Source organism: Cyclopterus lumpus, chromosome 17 (assembly GCF_009769545.1).
Source record: "Cyclopterus lumpus isolate fCycLum1 chromosome 17, fCycLum1.pri, whole genome shotgun sequence".
In the NCBI taxonomy this organism is placed as follows: Eukaryota; Metazoa; Chordata; class Actinopteri; order Perciformes; family Cyclopteridae; genus Cyclopterus; species Cyclopterus lumpus.
The window spans coordinates 15793811-15810462 of record NC_046982.1 but is presented as its reverse complement, the minus strand read 5'-3'; the positions used below and the strand labels follow the sequence as shown (position 1 = coordinate 15810462).

General features: G+C 40.9%; 2 protein-coding genes across 2 annotated transcripts; one reads left to right on the top strand and one right to left on the bottom strand.

The window, feature by feature from the left end:
• Positions 1–5400: 5400 nt before the first annotated feature.
• tada1 (transcriptional adaptor 1) lies at positions 5401–10785 on the top strand. The gene is made up of 8 exons (XM_034555802.1): positions 5401–5522; positions 5870–5961; positions 6053–6118; positions 6549–6643; positions 6825–7037; positions 7828–7979; positions 8093–8249; positions 9545–10785. Exons 1-8 carry the CDS (start codon positions 5449–5451, stop codon positions 9695–9697), a joined length of 1002 nt encoding a protein of 333 aa, XP_034411693.1. The 5' UTR covers positions 5401–5448; the 3' UTR covers positions 9698–10785.
• Positions 10786–11174: 389 nt separating this feature from the next.
• On the bottom strand, positions 11175–13355 carry jun (Jun proto-oncogene, AP-1 transcription factor subunit). Its single transcript, XM_034555803.1, has one exon. The coding sequence runs from the start codon at positions 12943–12945 to the stop codon at positions 11995–11997; it is 951 nt and encodes a 316-aa protein (XP_034411694.1). The 5' UTR covers positions 12946–13355; the 3' UTR covers positions 11175–11994.
• Positions 13356–16652: the final 3297 nt, after the last annotated feature.

Here is a 16652-nt window from a genome sequence, read left to right as displayed (position 1 = left end):
TGTGACTGTATATGCCATCGGCAATTGGTTGATCCTCAACAGAAGAACTACGCCAACGGAGATTACCAACCACCAATAGTGACTTGAACTGCCTCCTGTTACAGACATGAACTCTGCGTGAAACATTGTTCTCTTTATAGCATAATAGATACACAGAGTGATTTAGGGGACATAATGACTGTTTAAAGTAAGCCAGACAGTTATTTTAATAACCAAATACATTATGTTGAAGGGATAATTAGGGCCATTTTGCAGCTAAATAATGCAAGCTGTCTATCCGATTAAGAGGCCGCAGTGTTTTCCTCATTAATAGGTCAACCTGTTGAGACAAGGCGCCACACCCTAACAGAGCTTCACTGGTATTGATGTCATTCATAAGCTTTAGCATAACAGGATTTAAATGCAGCTCTTCCTACCTCGCCAAGATACACGTGTGGGTTAAATGCTCTTACATGGTATTTAACTTGTGCTATGAGCTGGAAAATGCATTTTGTTAATACCTATATTGATCTTTTTAGGCTCCATATCCATTTCCAGATAAAAAAAAAGACCAACATCATAAGGAGTTGGAGAAAGGAAAGTGGTTTTTAAGACTTAGCATATGTACATTTGTATTACACAAAAACAGTATCTCTCTCTGCACTTGAAATGACCTTTATACTGTATGTTAAACAGAAAACCAGAAATGATTATTTATGTGTTTAATTAACTTATCATAACAGTGAAAAGGGCCAGGTGTCCTGAGGGAACAGTAACCGATCCTATAGAAAATAGAACTAATTTCCTCCACTGTATAAATGCCAATCATTCTCAAAGTTTGCTTGCACATATGGAAATTGCTGTTGTATGTTTTTCTCGTTTGGCTGTTGATTAAATATCAGTATGACTCTTGGAAAAACAAGCATTGTTGGAGACAAAAAAATATGTTTTGAGTAGTTTTCAAGCACATGAAATATGCCGACCGAGCGTGTTGAGAGTTATAGGTCTTGGGACAGACAACGAGAAACACATTGCTGAAAGGCAAACAGGATAAAGAAAGGAGGGAGGAGGGAGGGATGAACGGTGATGGAATTGGTCCAAATTTCCAAATTATTTTTCCCCCTTCTTCCTTTTAAATACACAGACATTTACATTCTTTCCATGCTAAAGTGCTTGAACTGTATGTTTTCATAAAATATTTTCCATTGACAAAGTCATGGCCGCTCTCTGTAATAACCGGTATGGAAGGAAAGGGGCATCCTTTTGGGGAAACCATCCGAGAGGAGAGGGGAGCTGGGTTTTATTTTATTACTTTACTTGTGGGTCTGCTTTTAACAACATTCAACAGCCTTTGGTCTCTCGGCTGAAAATAGACCCTCACAAAGTCCCTCACACCCATCTCTTCAACAAGCGTTTATAAAGCAACAAAACACAAAGCCGGGAGACTGGTCAAACACAGTAAAAACGCAGCGTCCAATAAAAAATGGCATTCATGTTCAAATTAAACTGTAATGAAAGCTGAAACCATTCAGTCACAATACCTGGTAGAACAATAGTACACAACTGACATTGAGTGGCCACACATTTTTTGGGATTTGAAGGAACTCTTTTCATGTGACATGCTGTTTTTATAAAGTCTTAATTTGTGCTTGACTTGTTAGTTTTTAGTCTTTGTTCAGATTACATGCCCATTCCAAACTTGTCTTGTGGTTGAGAGTGACGCAGATGACATGTTGCATTTTTTCCAGCAGAAACTGTTTGTCTACAGAAGAAAGCATTCTTGCATTTAACAGAAATAAGAGTTCTTTTTATTTAGCTGTGTGCTTTGTGTTGGCGCGAAAAAAGTTTCAAGGAGACCGATGAATACATGGCAGAGGAATCTCGTTTCTAGTGGTGACACATTCTGTGGATGACTGAGTAAGGGAAAGTCATCAGTTCACGTCTGGATCTCTATCTGACCTACATGACATCTATCATTGTTTTTTTATTTTATAAGAATAGTGAGACATTTGGAGAAATACGTTATTTGACTGAGAACGTACACTAGGATGGATTTGTACTTCAGATAGTTTGACAGTTGGGGAAATATGCCTTATTTTCTTTCTTGTTAAGAGGGAAATTGAGTGATTGGTAGCCTATCACTCTGCTGCCTGACTGGTAAATATGAATATGAAGGTAGAGCCAGCAAGCTAGCCTGTCTTTGTCTAAATAACCAGCACCTTTAAAAGTCCATATGTAACATATTATGTCTTGCTTGTCTTAGTTGTACAGAAAATCAAATGTAAAAATGAGTTGTGGTTTTACGAGCAGTTACTTACAGACCTATATGTCACTGCACCCAGTTACCATTTGCCAATAAATAGTCCAACCCATAAACCCCCCTAAAACCACAGCTTATTTTTAAAGTTCTTGTTTTGTAAGGGTTAAACAAACGAGATAAAACATGGTCATTAGTGAGCTGTAGAGGTAACTGTTGGTGGTTTTGAAAAGGTCAAGTGCAGACTTTTCTAGGAGTTTTATTGAACAATTAGCCATCTGAGCTCACTTGTTCTATAAACCCAACTCTGTTTTGAGACATGTCCACCTTACTGTCACAAGTGTGCCTTTCAGACGTCGAGTCTACAACCAGCCCAGAGACTGTTAGTACGGGACGCTCCGTCACCACAGGAGCTGTAGCTGAAGTCTTCCAATAACTCTGCCCACTACACACACTGAACCCTTACATTTTAAACAGCCTCGTGAGGTTATGGAAATGCATGATTAACCCACAAAAACCAAACTCCTGCGCAGCCAGGCATTAGAGGAGAGAAGGTGACATCCTTGGCTCCGGTGAGGGGACCACACTCAGGCCCGTACCACCTCGAATACCTGGCCAACAGACCGGGGATGGCCGAGTGCTACTGCAGTGTGGTCCTCTGAAAACCGCTGCAGGTTTCAGGGTGAAAGCCCTCTTTGTCACAGAGTGAAGCTTCGCTGTCTACGTATTTCACCACCACGATGGCACAAGGATCGGAAGATTTGTGGAAGAAGCTGGCTCTACTGCTGTTTGCTGAAAGACATCTGCTGTTGGGGGAATGTCCATGAGAGGGACTCATTAGCCTTTAAACCAGTCAACCAGCAAATCAACACGCAGGATGTGGACATGTTTTCTTTGAAAATAAGCACCATGACACATTTTTGCCCTAGAGAACACAACTCCATAGCTAAATCCGCTCCTAAGTGCTCCTTCGATTTAAAGCTTAACAGACACTTGTTTAAGATGGATGATCATTTGGAGGGATCTGGGAAGGCTCACTCAGAGGCAGACAGCTGCACTTTCCACTCTCCCTTATTAGTTTAAAACATACAGTTGATGGATACTTTGTTTAGCTACGAAGCACACTGTGCTGAGATTGTGAAAATTAGATTTATTTTAATGACTTTATTGTACCTATCAAACCTAGAGATAATAAACAAAGGAACATATGAGCAGTGCCAATTGAGCTCCTTGAATTTCAACTACCTACTAACAGATATATAATCTGTTAAAGACAACTTTTAGTGACCAGAATTTCAGATGGTTTTCATAGTTCATGTGGTTGGCATTAAAAGCTTGTTTATTCAAGACTCAACCCTTGAAACCCCTTATCAAATGGATCTCCTTAAGACATACGAATCAGAACACAGTGGATTCAGCATGTAGTCCCTGAACTGAAGGACCCACTAATAGTCTACAGTATGACTGTTAACTGTTTGTGTTTCTGGATATATGGTTTCACTTATTGTGATAGATGGTGCAATTCATGGAGGTCTGTTTAAGGCTTCAGGGCCGCCTGGGGAGACATATAGCCAAAGGAGCGACTACCCTGACTACGCAACTGATTCTACAGCATATAGTTAAAACTGTGAAAAACAAAAGGGCCTCCCTAGTCTAAACCGGCTCAAGAGAATCATGAGCCAAATAAACACAAAGCAAAACAGAAGGAAACACAGAAATGTTTTACATCCAGCACATTGGAGAATTAAAAAAATACAGAGGTCGCACCAATCTGTTTTTTTTTCTTCAGCTGCTAAACATATGAAGTGAGAGAATCGGTTTTATTGATGCTGAAATAAAGAAATACAAACTCAATAGCACAAATTAGACAGAAGTAGAAGAAAAACAATTCTACAAAAAGAGAAGGATAACAAATATTTACATAAGTTAAAGGACATGTCTTAAGCTAAATTGAGCCCATACCAAGGCAAAGTCAAATTAAATGAAAGTCCCGCTATGGCCAGCCCTAGATGAGCTTTAAATGTGATAACTATTGTTTCCACCAGTTCTGAATTCATCTGTTGTCTTTAAATTATACAATAGGAATAGGCCTGATCTCTTCATATTTTAGCTGCTGCATTCTAAAGTGGCTGCAGATGTGAAGGACTTTTGAATGTGGCAGGAATTACAGTGGTAAAATATGATGTGATATATGTTTTTTTAAATGACAACTTTGACCAATTTTATTAAAACTACTCGGATTCTGGCACCGGCCTTTTGTTAGAAGGAGGTCACTGAGATCTGTATATTTCTGAGTGGGAACATATCCCTTTATACCTCACTTTACTGAGCATTAAACAGTTTGACATTAATAATACATTCCTAGAGCTGGGAAGGACACGTTTAACTTCGATTTACCTGTTATTATCAGACTTCGACATTGACCCTTGACCCTTGAGCCATACCATAAACATAACATCAGGCTCCAGGGAGCCTACCACCTTATATCATGTTTTCAATCTAAAAAACGCATATTCTGCACCAATATGTAAGTGGACAGGGCTCTGCAGAATTTAGATTATACTATGATACCATCTAGTGGTGGAGTTTAGGCTACCTATCGGTACCCCGATCTTCACTCTGTGGCGGATGAGAGGACATGCCAGGTGCAGGTACAACAGGCAGTGCTTAGGGGTTTGTCAGTGAAGCTCTTGTAGCCTACACATGCCTAACACCCTTCATAACAGCTTCACTCTCTCACACACACATTTGCTCTGGTCTGGACAAAGAACAGAGGAACAAGTAGTTGTATTTATAATTAGTCATCTCAAGATATTTCAGCCGAAATTATAATGCGTGTTTGTTTTGTCGGAAGATTTGATCATAATAATTATTTTCCGAACAAATGCCATTTGTTTTAAGTGTACAGCGAGCCCTACATCCATTAGCTGCCATTCCTATTATGTAGGCCTAAATATATATGTATATATATATATATGTATATATATATGTATATATATATATATATATATATATATATATATATATACATATATATATATATATGTAATAATTAAGTATTGTTAGGTATCGTTCAGGATAACATTGCGTATGTGGAATTTATTCGTGAGTTGTATTTTACGTCCTGTTATTGAAAGTTTCAATAAAGTTGAGAAAAAAAAAAAGGGAAATATTGGTGTCGCTGACTGATGACGTGCTCGTAGGAACTCGCCATGGCGGCTCATGCAAGCGAGCTCGAGATTGCAAAGAAGAATTTAACTGATGCTATTGGCGATAATGTCAAACAGTAAGTAAAACTGTTCGTGTTTTCTCTTTGGGTTGTTGGTTGTCTATTCTTTTTCTTGGTTTACCCTTGAACTACGAAGTAATTCTGCCATTAGCTAGCTTGTGGAAAGTAGCAGCTCGCTATTACTGTCTGATGTTTGCAGCATTTCTCCTTAGCAGCAGTTATCAATACTGTTTGGTAGTCACTCAGTATTTTTTGTATGTGCTCTCAGCAGGAAGTGATGTTAAGTGTGGTGTTCCTACCGTTATTGTCACGTTTTTGTAGGTGTTTATGAATGAAGGGAGGCAGTAAATGCACCTAAACTCATGAAGTACGGGTTGTCTTGTGGTGTTTTCCTCTCCATGCAGCTACTGGGCAAACCTCAAGCTGTGGTTCAAACAAAAAATCAGCAAGGAGGAGTTTGACATTGAGGCTCGTCGTCTGTTGCCACAGGAGAACGGTTCGTAAGCATGACATGGATGCTTCAAGTGGAGTAATTGATGCCATCGAGAAAAGTGTTGCTCATTTGTATTGCTCTCCTTCCTCTACAGTCCATGTTCACAACGACTTCCTCCTGGCCATTCTCACACGCTGCCAAATAATTGTTTCCACACCAGGTGAAGTTGCTTAAAATAATTAAATTTGTTCCTGAAACTGCACATGAGCTTGTATTTAGCGTACTATAGCGGTTGTACCTTCATTCACAATGTTTATTATTTTTACAACAATTTAATTGTCTTTTATGTATTTGAGTAGTGTCAATTTTAGACACTTTGTAATGATGTAAAAATTAATGTAACGTTGTTAAATTAATTGATTTTAGTTATGAAATTTAACAATATGAATTTGACAGAGGGCCTGTGATCAAAGACTTTATTGCCCGCCCATAAGCACATTGTTGCGTATTCATTTTTATAACAAGTCAGAGGTTATCACTATTCAAAAGATCTAACATTTAACTAAAGTGAAGTATTCTTCTTTTTTTTTTTTATGTGATCTGTATTTATCTTTCTTCATTTCATCTTGTGTTCTTCTACTGTCCTCTAGAAGGTGCAGGGCCATTACAGTGGCAGGGTAGCTCCGCTTCAAAGCTTGGAAAACCAAAGGGGAAGAAGAAATGTTCCTCCAGACAAAAGTTTGATGTAAGTACTTATTCTCATATTCCTCGCTGCAGAGGCTCAGTGAGTTAACAGCAAATCTGCCAAATGTCATAATAGGGTAAGTGCTCAACTAATGAGTGGGTGTAAATGTTTTTTTTAAAGTTAGTTTATATATAATTAATCAATAATTGCTTTAACAATGTATATGCTTGTATGTCTTCAGCATCGTTTCCAGCCACAGAACCCTCTGAGCGCCGCCCAGCCTTTCAGCCCTCGGGAGGTGGGAGGTGAGGAGGAGGAGCTGCGTCTAAGTGCCCATACTCTGCTGTTGCCCACGCGGGGCCAGCTGGAAGCCCGCATGATGGTGACTGCCTTTGAGCTGGGCCTGGATAACATCACAGACGATGCCGTCAGCAGCACGATCAACGCTGTTGAGGTCTGTAGCAACTGTCCTCCAGCAATGTTGAGTCAAAACAATTATTAAAAATAAACGTGACCTCAAAGGGCTTTGCAATTTGTATGACATGATACCTTCTGTCAGAGGATGAGTGTGTACCAAACGTTATCCATCAATTTCTACAAAAAGAAAAGTTGCCCAATAAAGAGTGTTAAATGTCGTATAATTTACAACAATGCCAATATCTGATTTTGAATCTCCAACAAAACTGAGCGAGTGGCAAATTCTTTGAAAATATCACCTTTGTGTGTAGATGAAGGAAAACCATAGTATTCATATTTGCCGCTTTAAAACAAAAAAGGCACTGAATTAGAAGAAAGTTGTTGCCACAAAAAATACACCTTCACCCAACACTGGAAGCAAGTTTCCATATTTCACTTTTACTTCAGTGTTGATCTCTCATACAAGTTTGTGATCGTCACCGACAAGGCAATGTATGGTGGTCAAGTTGACAGATTTAACGTGTTCTTTCCTTAATGCCATCTGAGTTTTGTTCTTAAATTTCAAAAACATTTCATTGATTCTGTCGCTTATTTGTGTACAAACTATTTCTCTCATAGTTTTTACTGAAATACAAAATATGAGAGCTTGGTGGTATTTTATATATATATTGTTTTATTATGGTGGTTTCATTTTAGAGCTTAACATGTCATTGACATTAAACAAATGGAGAGATTTATTTTTTGTTCCGCTTATTAAGTGTGACTGACAGCTGTGTTTACCCTGGAGGGTAAGAAAATCCTGACGTACTGCTCTTAATTTTTTCCAGCACCACTTGAAAGACGTCCTAACTGCTGTCATCAGCCGGCGGAAGGCTTATAGGTTACGAGATGGTCGCTTCCCATACGCCTTTGGCAGTGATGTCACACCGCAGCCGTATCTGAAAAACAGCCTGGCTGCTTACCACAGTGTTACTGAATGGTAGGGATATCTGTGTTAGCTCTCAGGTTACGTTTCTCTTGCTGGTAATAAAAGGTCGTCATACTGATCACATTTTTCGCTGCATAGTGATTTTTCCTTTTTCCTCCTTTCAGTCCCCCGCCAAGTGCTTCCCTCGGCTCTGGCCCACCACCTCAAGTGTCACCGGATGAGGCGGAGCAACAAGCTGTTCACTTGTTGGCTTGTTCCTCTGACACTCTCCCCGCTCCCCTCCCTCCAATCAACATGTTTGATCTCCTGGAGGCTTTACAGGTAAGATAAATGTGTTCATGATTGTTCTCGGTCCCAAAACCTTCAACAAATGTAGTTGTAATGCCTTATTATGGGATATTTAATAGAGTTCAGTCGAATAGGTCCAGTAACTGAAATGTCCTCATAGTAATGATTGGAACCTCATAATGTCTAAATTGCATCCCCGTCAAGTAAAATCAACAACATGCATCTCCATATAATTTCAACAGGAATTATTGTAAATTCTCAAAGGAGGATACTTTTAACAGACTTCATGGCACTCGTGTGAAAAACAGTTGTCTTTACCCTAATATAATTAGTCCCAGCCCAATTAACCTAAAGCCTACATTTTGGAGTTTGTGCCATTCTAAACTGTACAAGGTATTCACAGCTGAGAATGCTGACTCACAGCTGTAAGTTGAAACATGGTCACAGTGTGTAGTTCTACTTTGACCAGGGGGAAATCTGAAGCCAGAGAGTAGCAGGTTGGTTGCTCAATGCTCCATGCTGTCATCTCTCTTAAGTTATTGTTTTCTCTAGCGATCTCGGCTGCGCCAGCATTCTGTAGCAATCCATGGCAGCCGGAAAAGTACAACACTCTGTCAAGATTATTATTTAGTCTCATTCATTGTTTAGAAATAGGTCGCATGTCTGGATAGACTAGTCACTCAGTGCGGGTCAGAACCGCTGCCCGTCATTTGGTGATGTACGGCCTAGTATTTAAAACAACCCAGATTCAGCTTAAATGGATTTCTGATATTCCCAAGCATGTGGACAAATCTATTTGTTCATTCATAAGAATTTGCTGCTCATCTTCGTCTGAAGTAACAGCACATTTGTGGACAATTTAAAGACTAAATGAATAGCAAACAAAAGACATCTTAAGTTGCAACTGTAGTCTTTAAATAACTAAATCTAGAGACATTATCATAAAATCATGAGCGTCATACTCTGAAATACTCCATTATTCATAATCAAAGAGCATTAGTTTGCAAATGTATAGAAGTCAGTGAACTTTGATAACCTTGTTTATAAGTAATGACCTTGTGCTTAATCAAACTGAAAATTATTGTATTTACACTTAAAAATACACTACATTGAGTGACATTCATTTACACTGAAAATGTATTAATTATGAGTGGTACATGTTTCAGCCATGAAAGTGGGTGCTTTCATTGGTGAACTACCCTTGGACCTCCTATGATTGCTGTTTATCACTGAATTTGTTCAAATAAGTGATTCTGGTCTGCTGTCATTTAACCATCAGAGGCTTGTTTGCTTAAATGTCTTCCTGAATCACTTGTTCACTGATGTAGGTTCACCACGGTGTGATGCCCTCCCACACTATGTATGCCCTGAACATGGAGCGCATTCTGTCACGGCTCTGGCACCCCAGCCACGAAGAACTCGAGCAGGACCAAGTACACCGGCAGCGCCTCGCTGCCAAAGAGGGCGTGCTCGTCAGCTGAGAACCACTAACGCTGGACTGTATATGAACCAAACACAAATATAATACCCATCATGGAAATAGATTGGGACCCATGTTTCTATAAAAACTGAATTCCCTTTTCATAATACCTGGAAAATCACATCCCTGTTGCACAAAGAGGAAAGCATGAGTGGAGCAAGATGAAACATCAATGTTGGACAGTGGACACATGAGTGGGACCTGCACTCCAGCCAACAGCTGGAATATTGTTGTTGTCTGTTCGGTCATTTTGGCCGTCAACCAACCATCACATCCTTTGGAACGTTATTTAGTAAGAACCCTGTTTGTTGGTAAAATATTGAAAGAGTTTTTAATTTGAGGAGATACCAGCAGATAAAGTACTGGACAGAAAAAGTAAGTTTCTATTGGGTCAGGTTTCACCACTGTGTGAATGTTTTGGAGTCGGATATACAACACAACTATTAAAATATGTCCTACAAACACAGAACTGTGTATCTAATAATGTAGCATTGTGTACATGTATAGGTCTCAACAATATGCACTTTTTTGTTTAAAGCCCTGTACATTACACATCGGTGTTCACTTAATCTGGCTCATTAGGCCACATGTCAGGCTGAAGTTGGGGGCAGTGTGGAGGTCATCTAAACTTAAATCCCGAATAAAAATTCTAAAGATGGAAATTTGTAACCCTTAACGGGTAAAACGATGTCTGTCAGCAGAGCATCCTTAGAGGACTTATCAAGCAATAAGTGAAAACACCTGTGTGGGTTTATGGCGGGTGTAGGATCCTTAAAATGTGCCAGACAGCTGCCTCCCGTATCATCACGCCCCTCATGAACATACCTTGAAACTCCTAATTCCTGAAGCATTTACTGCTTTGTGTCTAGTTTAAAGACCAGCAGTCAGTGTTGGTGGTCCACAATGTGTGTAAGCTAAAGTTTTCATGTCTCAGTGCTCTTGAGTGTTTGTGTAGCATTTATTTCAGGTGGACTGTATACATTTGTAATTTTTTTTTTCTTTCTTTTTTTTCTTCTACACAACTTGTTTTATAATTTCTATTCCAGACTGTAGTTTCGTAAAATAAATTGTGGAAAGTGTTCAAGCTCACTAGTGTATAGATTCAGAATGTTTCCACATCAATATATTTCTTCAGTACCTCAACACACTTCCAAAGTGTGTAAACAAATGTGCTTTTGCTTCTAGGTTTCCTCTCGGTCGTCACTCGCTATAGTGGGAGGGCCGTGACTCACTCACCGTCCCAGTGCGCACTGTGGACCTCTTGCCATATTTGGCTGCCTGCTGCTCACTTCCGACACCTCGCTGTCCAATCAACGGCCGTGTAGCTCCACCAGCCATTACACGCGCCACACACAGCACTGGTGACTCAATATCCCGTCCGCCCTCGGTCCTTCAATAACAAACTCTTAATGTAAATGCATTACAAGACTGTATTTATTGATCAATTATTTAGTAGATAAAAGCACTCGCACACAACATACGTGTCCAACATTTTATTTTGTCATATTTACAGTTCTTAAGTGCTCAAAAGACAGCGTACAAATATTATTACAAAGTGTTATTTCAGGTTTATATCACAAAAGTGTATGAACATAAGGGTTAAGAAAGTAAGGCAGTATTTGTCAGTAAACGCTACACACACACCTATGAGAGTCCTTGAATAAAAGGTGTGATTTGTTGTTGTTAGTGTTACTCTGTACATACTGTATAGTCGCTGGTGGGATACTCAGTGCTTGACTCAAGTCTTAATGCATAAATTGCTACTTGATATAGTGGAAGATTTGCAGGGCAACGCCTTGTTCACATTGTGTTTCTGTCAATATGCAATTTGATCCCACACATGCTCTGGGTGTCAGAACGCAAGGCTGCATGGGACATCAATTTCATAATAGCTTTAGGTATGGACACAATTGCCATATTACCTTGGCTTGACTGAATACATCTTGTAGTTTTAAGTGGGGGAATAAACCCCCCTTTTTTTTAATCTAACAAGCCACATCAGAGGAGTATTTGGAGCAAACGCTCCCTCTGAGCTTTGTCCGTCCGTGAAGCAGCTTTGGAGGCCTCTGCTCTGTAATAATTCATCGCACTGACCAATTACAAGTATCTAGTCCGTCTCCATTCTTGCTCTTTGTCTGCAGAAACTTAGTGGATGCAGCCTGAGCGGATAATTTGGTGGACAATTTCAATGAAACGCAGGGGCTCCCCCGCATGGCTGAACGGGCCACATTATGCTGTATTTGGTCCACACACAAAAAATGTCCCTTGGTGTTTTTTGTTTTTTTTACCCTTGGTAGTCTAGTAAGCTTGGAGTTGCTGCGTCAAAATGAGCTGGCAGCCGCTGTTGACGTGGTCCATGACCTTTTGCTTGAGCAGAGCCAGCTCGTCCCGGAGGACGTTGGCAGAGGAAACCAGCTCTGTGTTTTGGTTCTTGAGGTTTTTTACCCTGTCCTCCAGCCGGGAGATCCTCTCCAGCTTCCTTTTCCGGCATTTGGAGGCGGCCACCCTGTTCCTCATGCGCTTCCTCTCCGCTTTGATGCGCTCCTGGTTCTCCATGTTGATGGGGGAGAGCGGCGGGGTGTCGCCGGACATCTCGGGCACCGTCTGCGGCTCCTCTTTGAGCGCGTGTAGCCGCGAGTGCTGCGCCGCCAGATGGTCCATGTTGTTGTGGGACGGCTGTGGGACGGTTGGGTAACTTATAGGTGGGTTCCTCTCGCTAGCAGGTGCCGACGCAGAGCCCACAGCTCGACTGAAAGCCCCCAAGCTCGTGTACTCCGGCGGGTCGGTGCGCACCGTGCAGCTGTAGGGAATCCCGTCGCTTTCGGACGCAGCAGAGCCGGATCCCATGCTGTTGCTCGCGCCGGTCTGCGCGTCAGGGTGGACAGCAGGGGGCTGCTGGTGGTAGTGGAGCTCTGCCAGAGCCCTCACAAACCCTTCGGCAAACCCCTCCTGTTCGTCGGTGATGTTCCTGGGACAGACGAACTGGGTCGGGGTGGGAGTCGTCAGTCCGGTGCAGGACTGAATGATTAAGCGCTCCAGTTCAGGCGAGGCCAGCTTCAGCAAGCCGACATCTGGGGAAGTCAGGATGTCCAGGGCCTTGGCGCTCAGCTGGGGCCTGAAGTGTTTCGGGTCGTTGAGATTTAGCGTCATGGTTTGTTTGAGGGTCTTGGGGTTGAAGCCATACACCGTCGGCCCGTCATGCTGAGAGCTGGAGCCATTCACGGCTTCGTCGTAAAACGTCGCTTCCATTTTTTCTTCTTCTTTTCTTTTTTTTTTTTTTTTTTTTTTTAGCACCGTGAGTCTATTCTCCTTATTTATTTACGTTTTAAGTCAAAGTCCGACTGTTTACATGTGCCTCGCGACTCCCTATCTATCGACAGTCTTGGGATAGAATCCGCCTATTGTTGAAGTTCAACTCACTTGACAACTTCGTGTCCGGAGAAAACTTTTCTCTTGGGTACCGCGCGGTCATCAACAAAAAGCGTCGTTCCCCCGTCGCCGATGCTCGGTGGTTTTCGCACCTGAAGTATCCGCTTTGATTGATCCTCCTTCCCAAAAAGCAGAACCGGGGTCTGAACAGGGATAATACTTTCTATCACTTCCAACGTGGAGACGAACTTTATCCACCTCTAAGCTGCAGCTCTACTGAAAATAACAATGATGTCATTTCTACGGCCTCCGATTGGCTGGAAAGGATATTATGGGTGGGGTATATTTAATGACATGCAGGTTGCTCTGACAACTAGCCATATCCCCGCCCCCCCGCGATGGCTTCTGGGATTAGGTAATGCAGACGGTGGAGCAATGTACGATGGGATTACGTAGTGTTTTTGAATATTTAGTTACCCGCTCAATTATTAGTTACCCATCCCGAAGCGAGGCTGCTCCAGATGGTCTGCTCCTTGATTGCACTCAACAGCAAAGCAGGGTTCTCTCAATACGATGTTTTTTGATCGGGAACATATATACATGTCCCACATAAGAACACGTTGTTGAAGAGATTACTTCATTATCAAAATGCAGGGTTGTGAAATTGTGTGTCTCATATTATATATGCCGTTTTATGTGTGCTATACGGACGCACAAAGAGTGCAATTGGCTGGTAATGGAGTTCAGGGTTAAAGAAAGACAATTAGTACTAATTAGTAGTAAACGCCACATTTTAAGAAAATGACTCTCTACAATTGTACTTGTTTGAGTTGCCTTTCTAACTAATTGCAAAGAGAGAAGGAATATCTGTGCTCTGAGAAAGACAATCAACTTTCAATATAACAGTACAAGAAATATGACTGCGGTTTTCTCAAACAAGTTCTCAACATACCTACACATAGTATACAGAGATTTACAACAACCCACATGGACAGCCAACATGCACTATCGCAAATATGATTCAAATTGTTACTGTAAACTTGACTTGTTTTGTGGTCTACGTGCTATTGTGAGAAGCACAATTAATTAATGTTGATATATGGGGCTAAAACGATAAGATGAATCTAGATAACAAATGACATTATGAATCTCTTACCGTTCTAAATTCCTATTTTATTGCAGATTCAAATAGTTAAACACGTTAATCAGACTAAATGAAAATGAAAAGGTCTCGTCGACTCTATTAAATACAGAATATGAAGAGAGAAGACTGTCACAGAGCCTCTTAATGACTCACACAACGACACAAACACCTGACAGTCGAGAGCACATATCGCTTTCTTTAAACATGAGCTTTATTGACATTTGTTTATTGGCCATGTTCCCATTTAAAACACCTGGATATTCAAACAGTAGTTTCGTTGACTTTTCCTCTTGCACTGAACTTTTTACACAAAGTATGTCGATAGAATTATAAACATTAGATAGACACAGGCACAGAAAATACACAACATCCTTAATCATGTTCACCCTGCCCTCATTGATTGACCTCTATAGATGTATGTTCATAGAGGGTAGACTATGCATCTGCCACTATAATTGCCACAAACTGCACCCTCCAAAATGACCAATATAATCAAAGTGGTAATAGCTCCAACAACCAATATTGGTCATTTGTGACATAACTTAACCTGGTCATATGTGTAATAAGGACAAACATCAGAATTGAGCCAACACATGGAAGTAAATATAATGCACGGATGAATTAAAAAGAGGTTATTGCATTTATTGTCATCAAGGTAAATCGTGATTTATATATTAGCCCGACTTATAAATTGCCTACTTGATCTGTGCTTGTGCGCGTATTTATGTTGCGTGATAATGCAATAAATCTATTCCTTATATCCTGTGGGTTGACTCTCAGTGACTGAAGGCTCTGTACAGCTGCAATCCAGTCTGTCTTGCCTCTCCCATTGTATTATTCAACATGTTCTCCTCAAGCCAACTATAAATAAGTTAACAGCCCCAGACAGCCTGAGAGAACCAGAGCGGCCTGAGGTCAACACTCTTGAGATGACATGTGGTCCTCACAACATGGCTGTGCAACACCCATCTGGAAGTATGTGACACCCTGAAGTGGAAATCCAGCATTGGAATTCTTCAGAAACCTTTGTGTCTAATACCACAGTGGTGAAGTTAAACAAGACCTCAGTTTGTTTGTTTTATTCTTTCTTCGTTCCTCCTCTCCTAACATAATAGAGCAACTTCTAATGGAACAATAACTTTCGGATGCACTCTCTTTGAACACCTGTTTTAAGCCCCACTGAGGAGTAGTCTATTTTCCTATCAAACTACCGCTGTGTCCCGGCTGTGCTTCCTGTTTCTCTGTCAGCTTTTCCCCTCTGCTGGCCTGACGGGTTCGCTTTTAGATAACATTGCTTTCCTCCTCCCTGCCTGGACCAGCTGTTTCCACTGCATGCAGTTTTCTAATCAGGAGCTTGTCCTGCCTGCCTCCCAAAATGCCTGCTTTTGTTGTACAGAGGAGTGACCGTCCAGGGTCCATGGAAACCTTCACCCCTTTCATGAGAGCAAAACACAGAGAAAGACTATATGTGTGTTGATGTATCCACAGAAGTTTTGATTACTGTCAGGCGTGAACCAGATGGACACACACACGCACACACTGTCCATGCAGTGTTTGTTGAAGCACATCTGTTTCTTCCTGTCCTGCTGCTTGGTTTTTCTCTGTACTTCATCTCTGCTCATCATTCCTAGTCCAAACATGCTGATCGCAGCCAGGCAGCTGTTCATCTCCTCGAAGAAAAGAGCCCAAGAAAGGAAAGTGACCAGGCGGGATGCATACTAGAACGTTTCACAGTTAAAGTCTGAGTTAATGTTTTTGATTATTATCTGTTACAGCAAATCATATCCTTCAGCTTACATATGAGTGGTTAGGAATTTATGGCTTTACTCATTATGCCATAGACCTTTTTGGTTACTTAATAACATTACACAATGCATACCATTTAGTTTTGCTTGTTCCAGAGCCCTTGCATGCATTGTGCATGCTCAACACGTTCTCATCCCAACTCGTCACATATTGACACTTTTTCAGGATCCTTGGCGTCACTTTTGGAGGCATTGGGTATCTTAGCATCAAACTATGAATCCCCACTACGGTTCATTAGGCACATGGTTAACGTTGTGAATTAAAACAAAAACTCTTGCTCAGATTTAGGAAACTAAACACCACAGTGTTTACTTTGTTTATACAGACACGATATGGATTTTTTGTTTGTCAGTTTGTGTTAATATGATTCAACACAGTTTTATTCAAGGTTATGCATCATAAGAAAGAAATAGACACTAACATAAGCTCTTAAACCTAGATGTTCACACAATTACGTTTGATAAACAAAATATTTGCCATACAGCTATTTTATTATTATCATCAGCTACTATGTTGGAAGATTTAGACCATTTTTGTTTTGCAGGGAAATTTTCCATCACCCAATCGTCTTCTCAAAATCTGTTTTCTACAAACAGAAAATGATAACGGTGGAGGGACAGAGAGGGATACTTTATAG

Bases quoted from the DNA above. Each gene is read 5' to 3' on its own strand.
- tada1 (XM_034555802.1), top strand. From the start codon at position 5,449: ATGGCGGCTCATGCAAGCGAGCTCGAGATTGCAAAGAAGAATTTAACT. The intron at 5,962-6,052 runs GTTCGTAAGCAT...CTTCCTCTACAG, and splicing joins TCTGTTGCCACAGGAGAACG to TCCATGTTCACAACGACTTC. The intron at 7,038-7,827 runs GTCTGTAGCAAC...AATTTTTTCCAG, and splicing joins GCACGATCAACGCTGTTGAG to CACCACTTGAAAGACGTCCT.
- jun (XM_034555803.1), bottom strand. From the start codon at position 12,945: ATGGAAGCGACGTTTTACGACGAAGCCGTGAATGGCTCCAGCTCTCAG.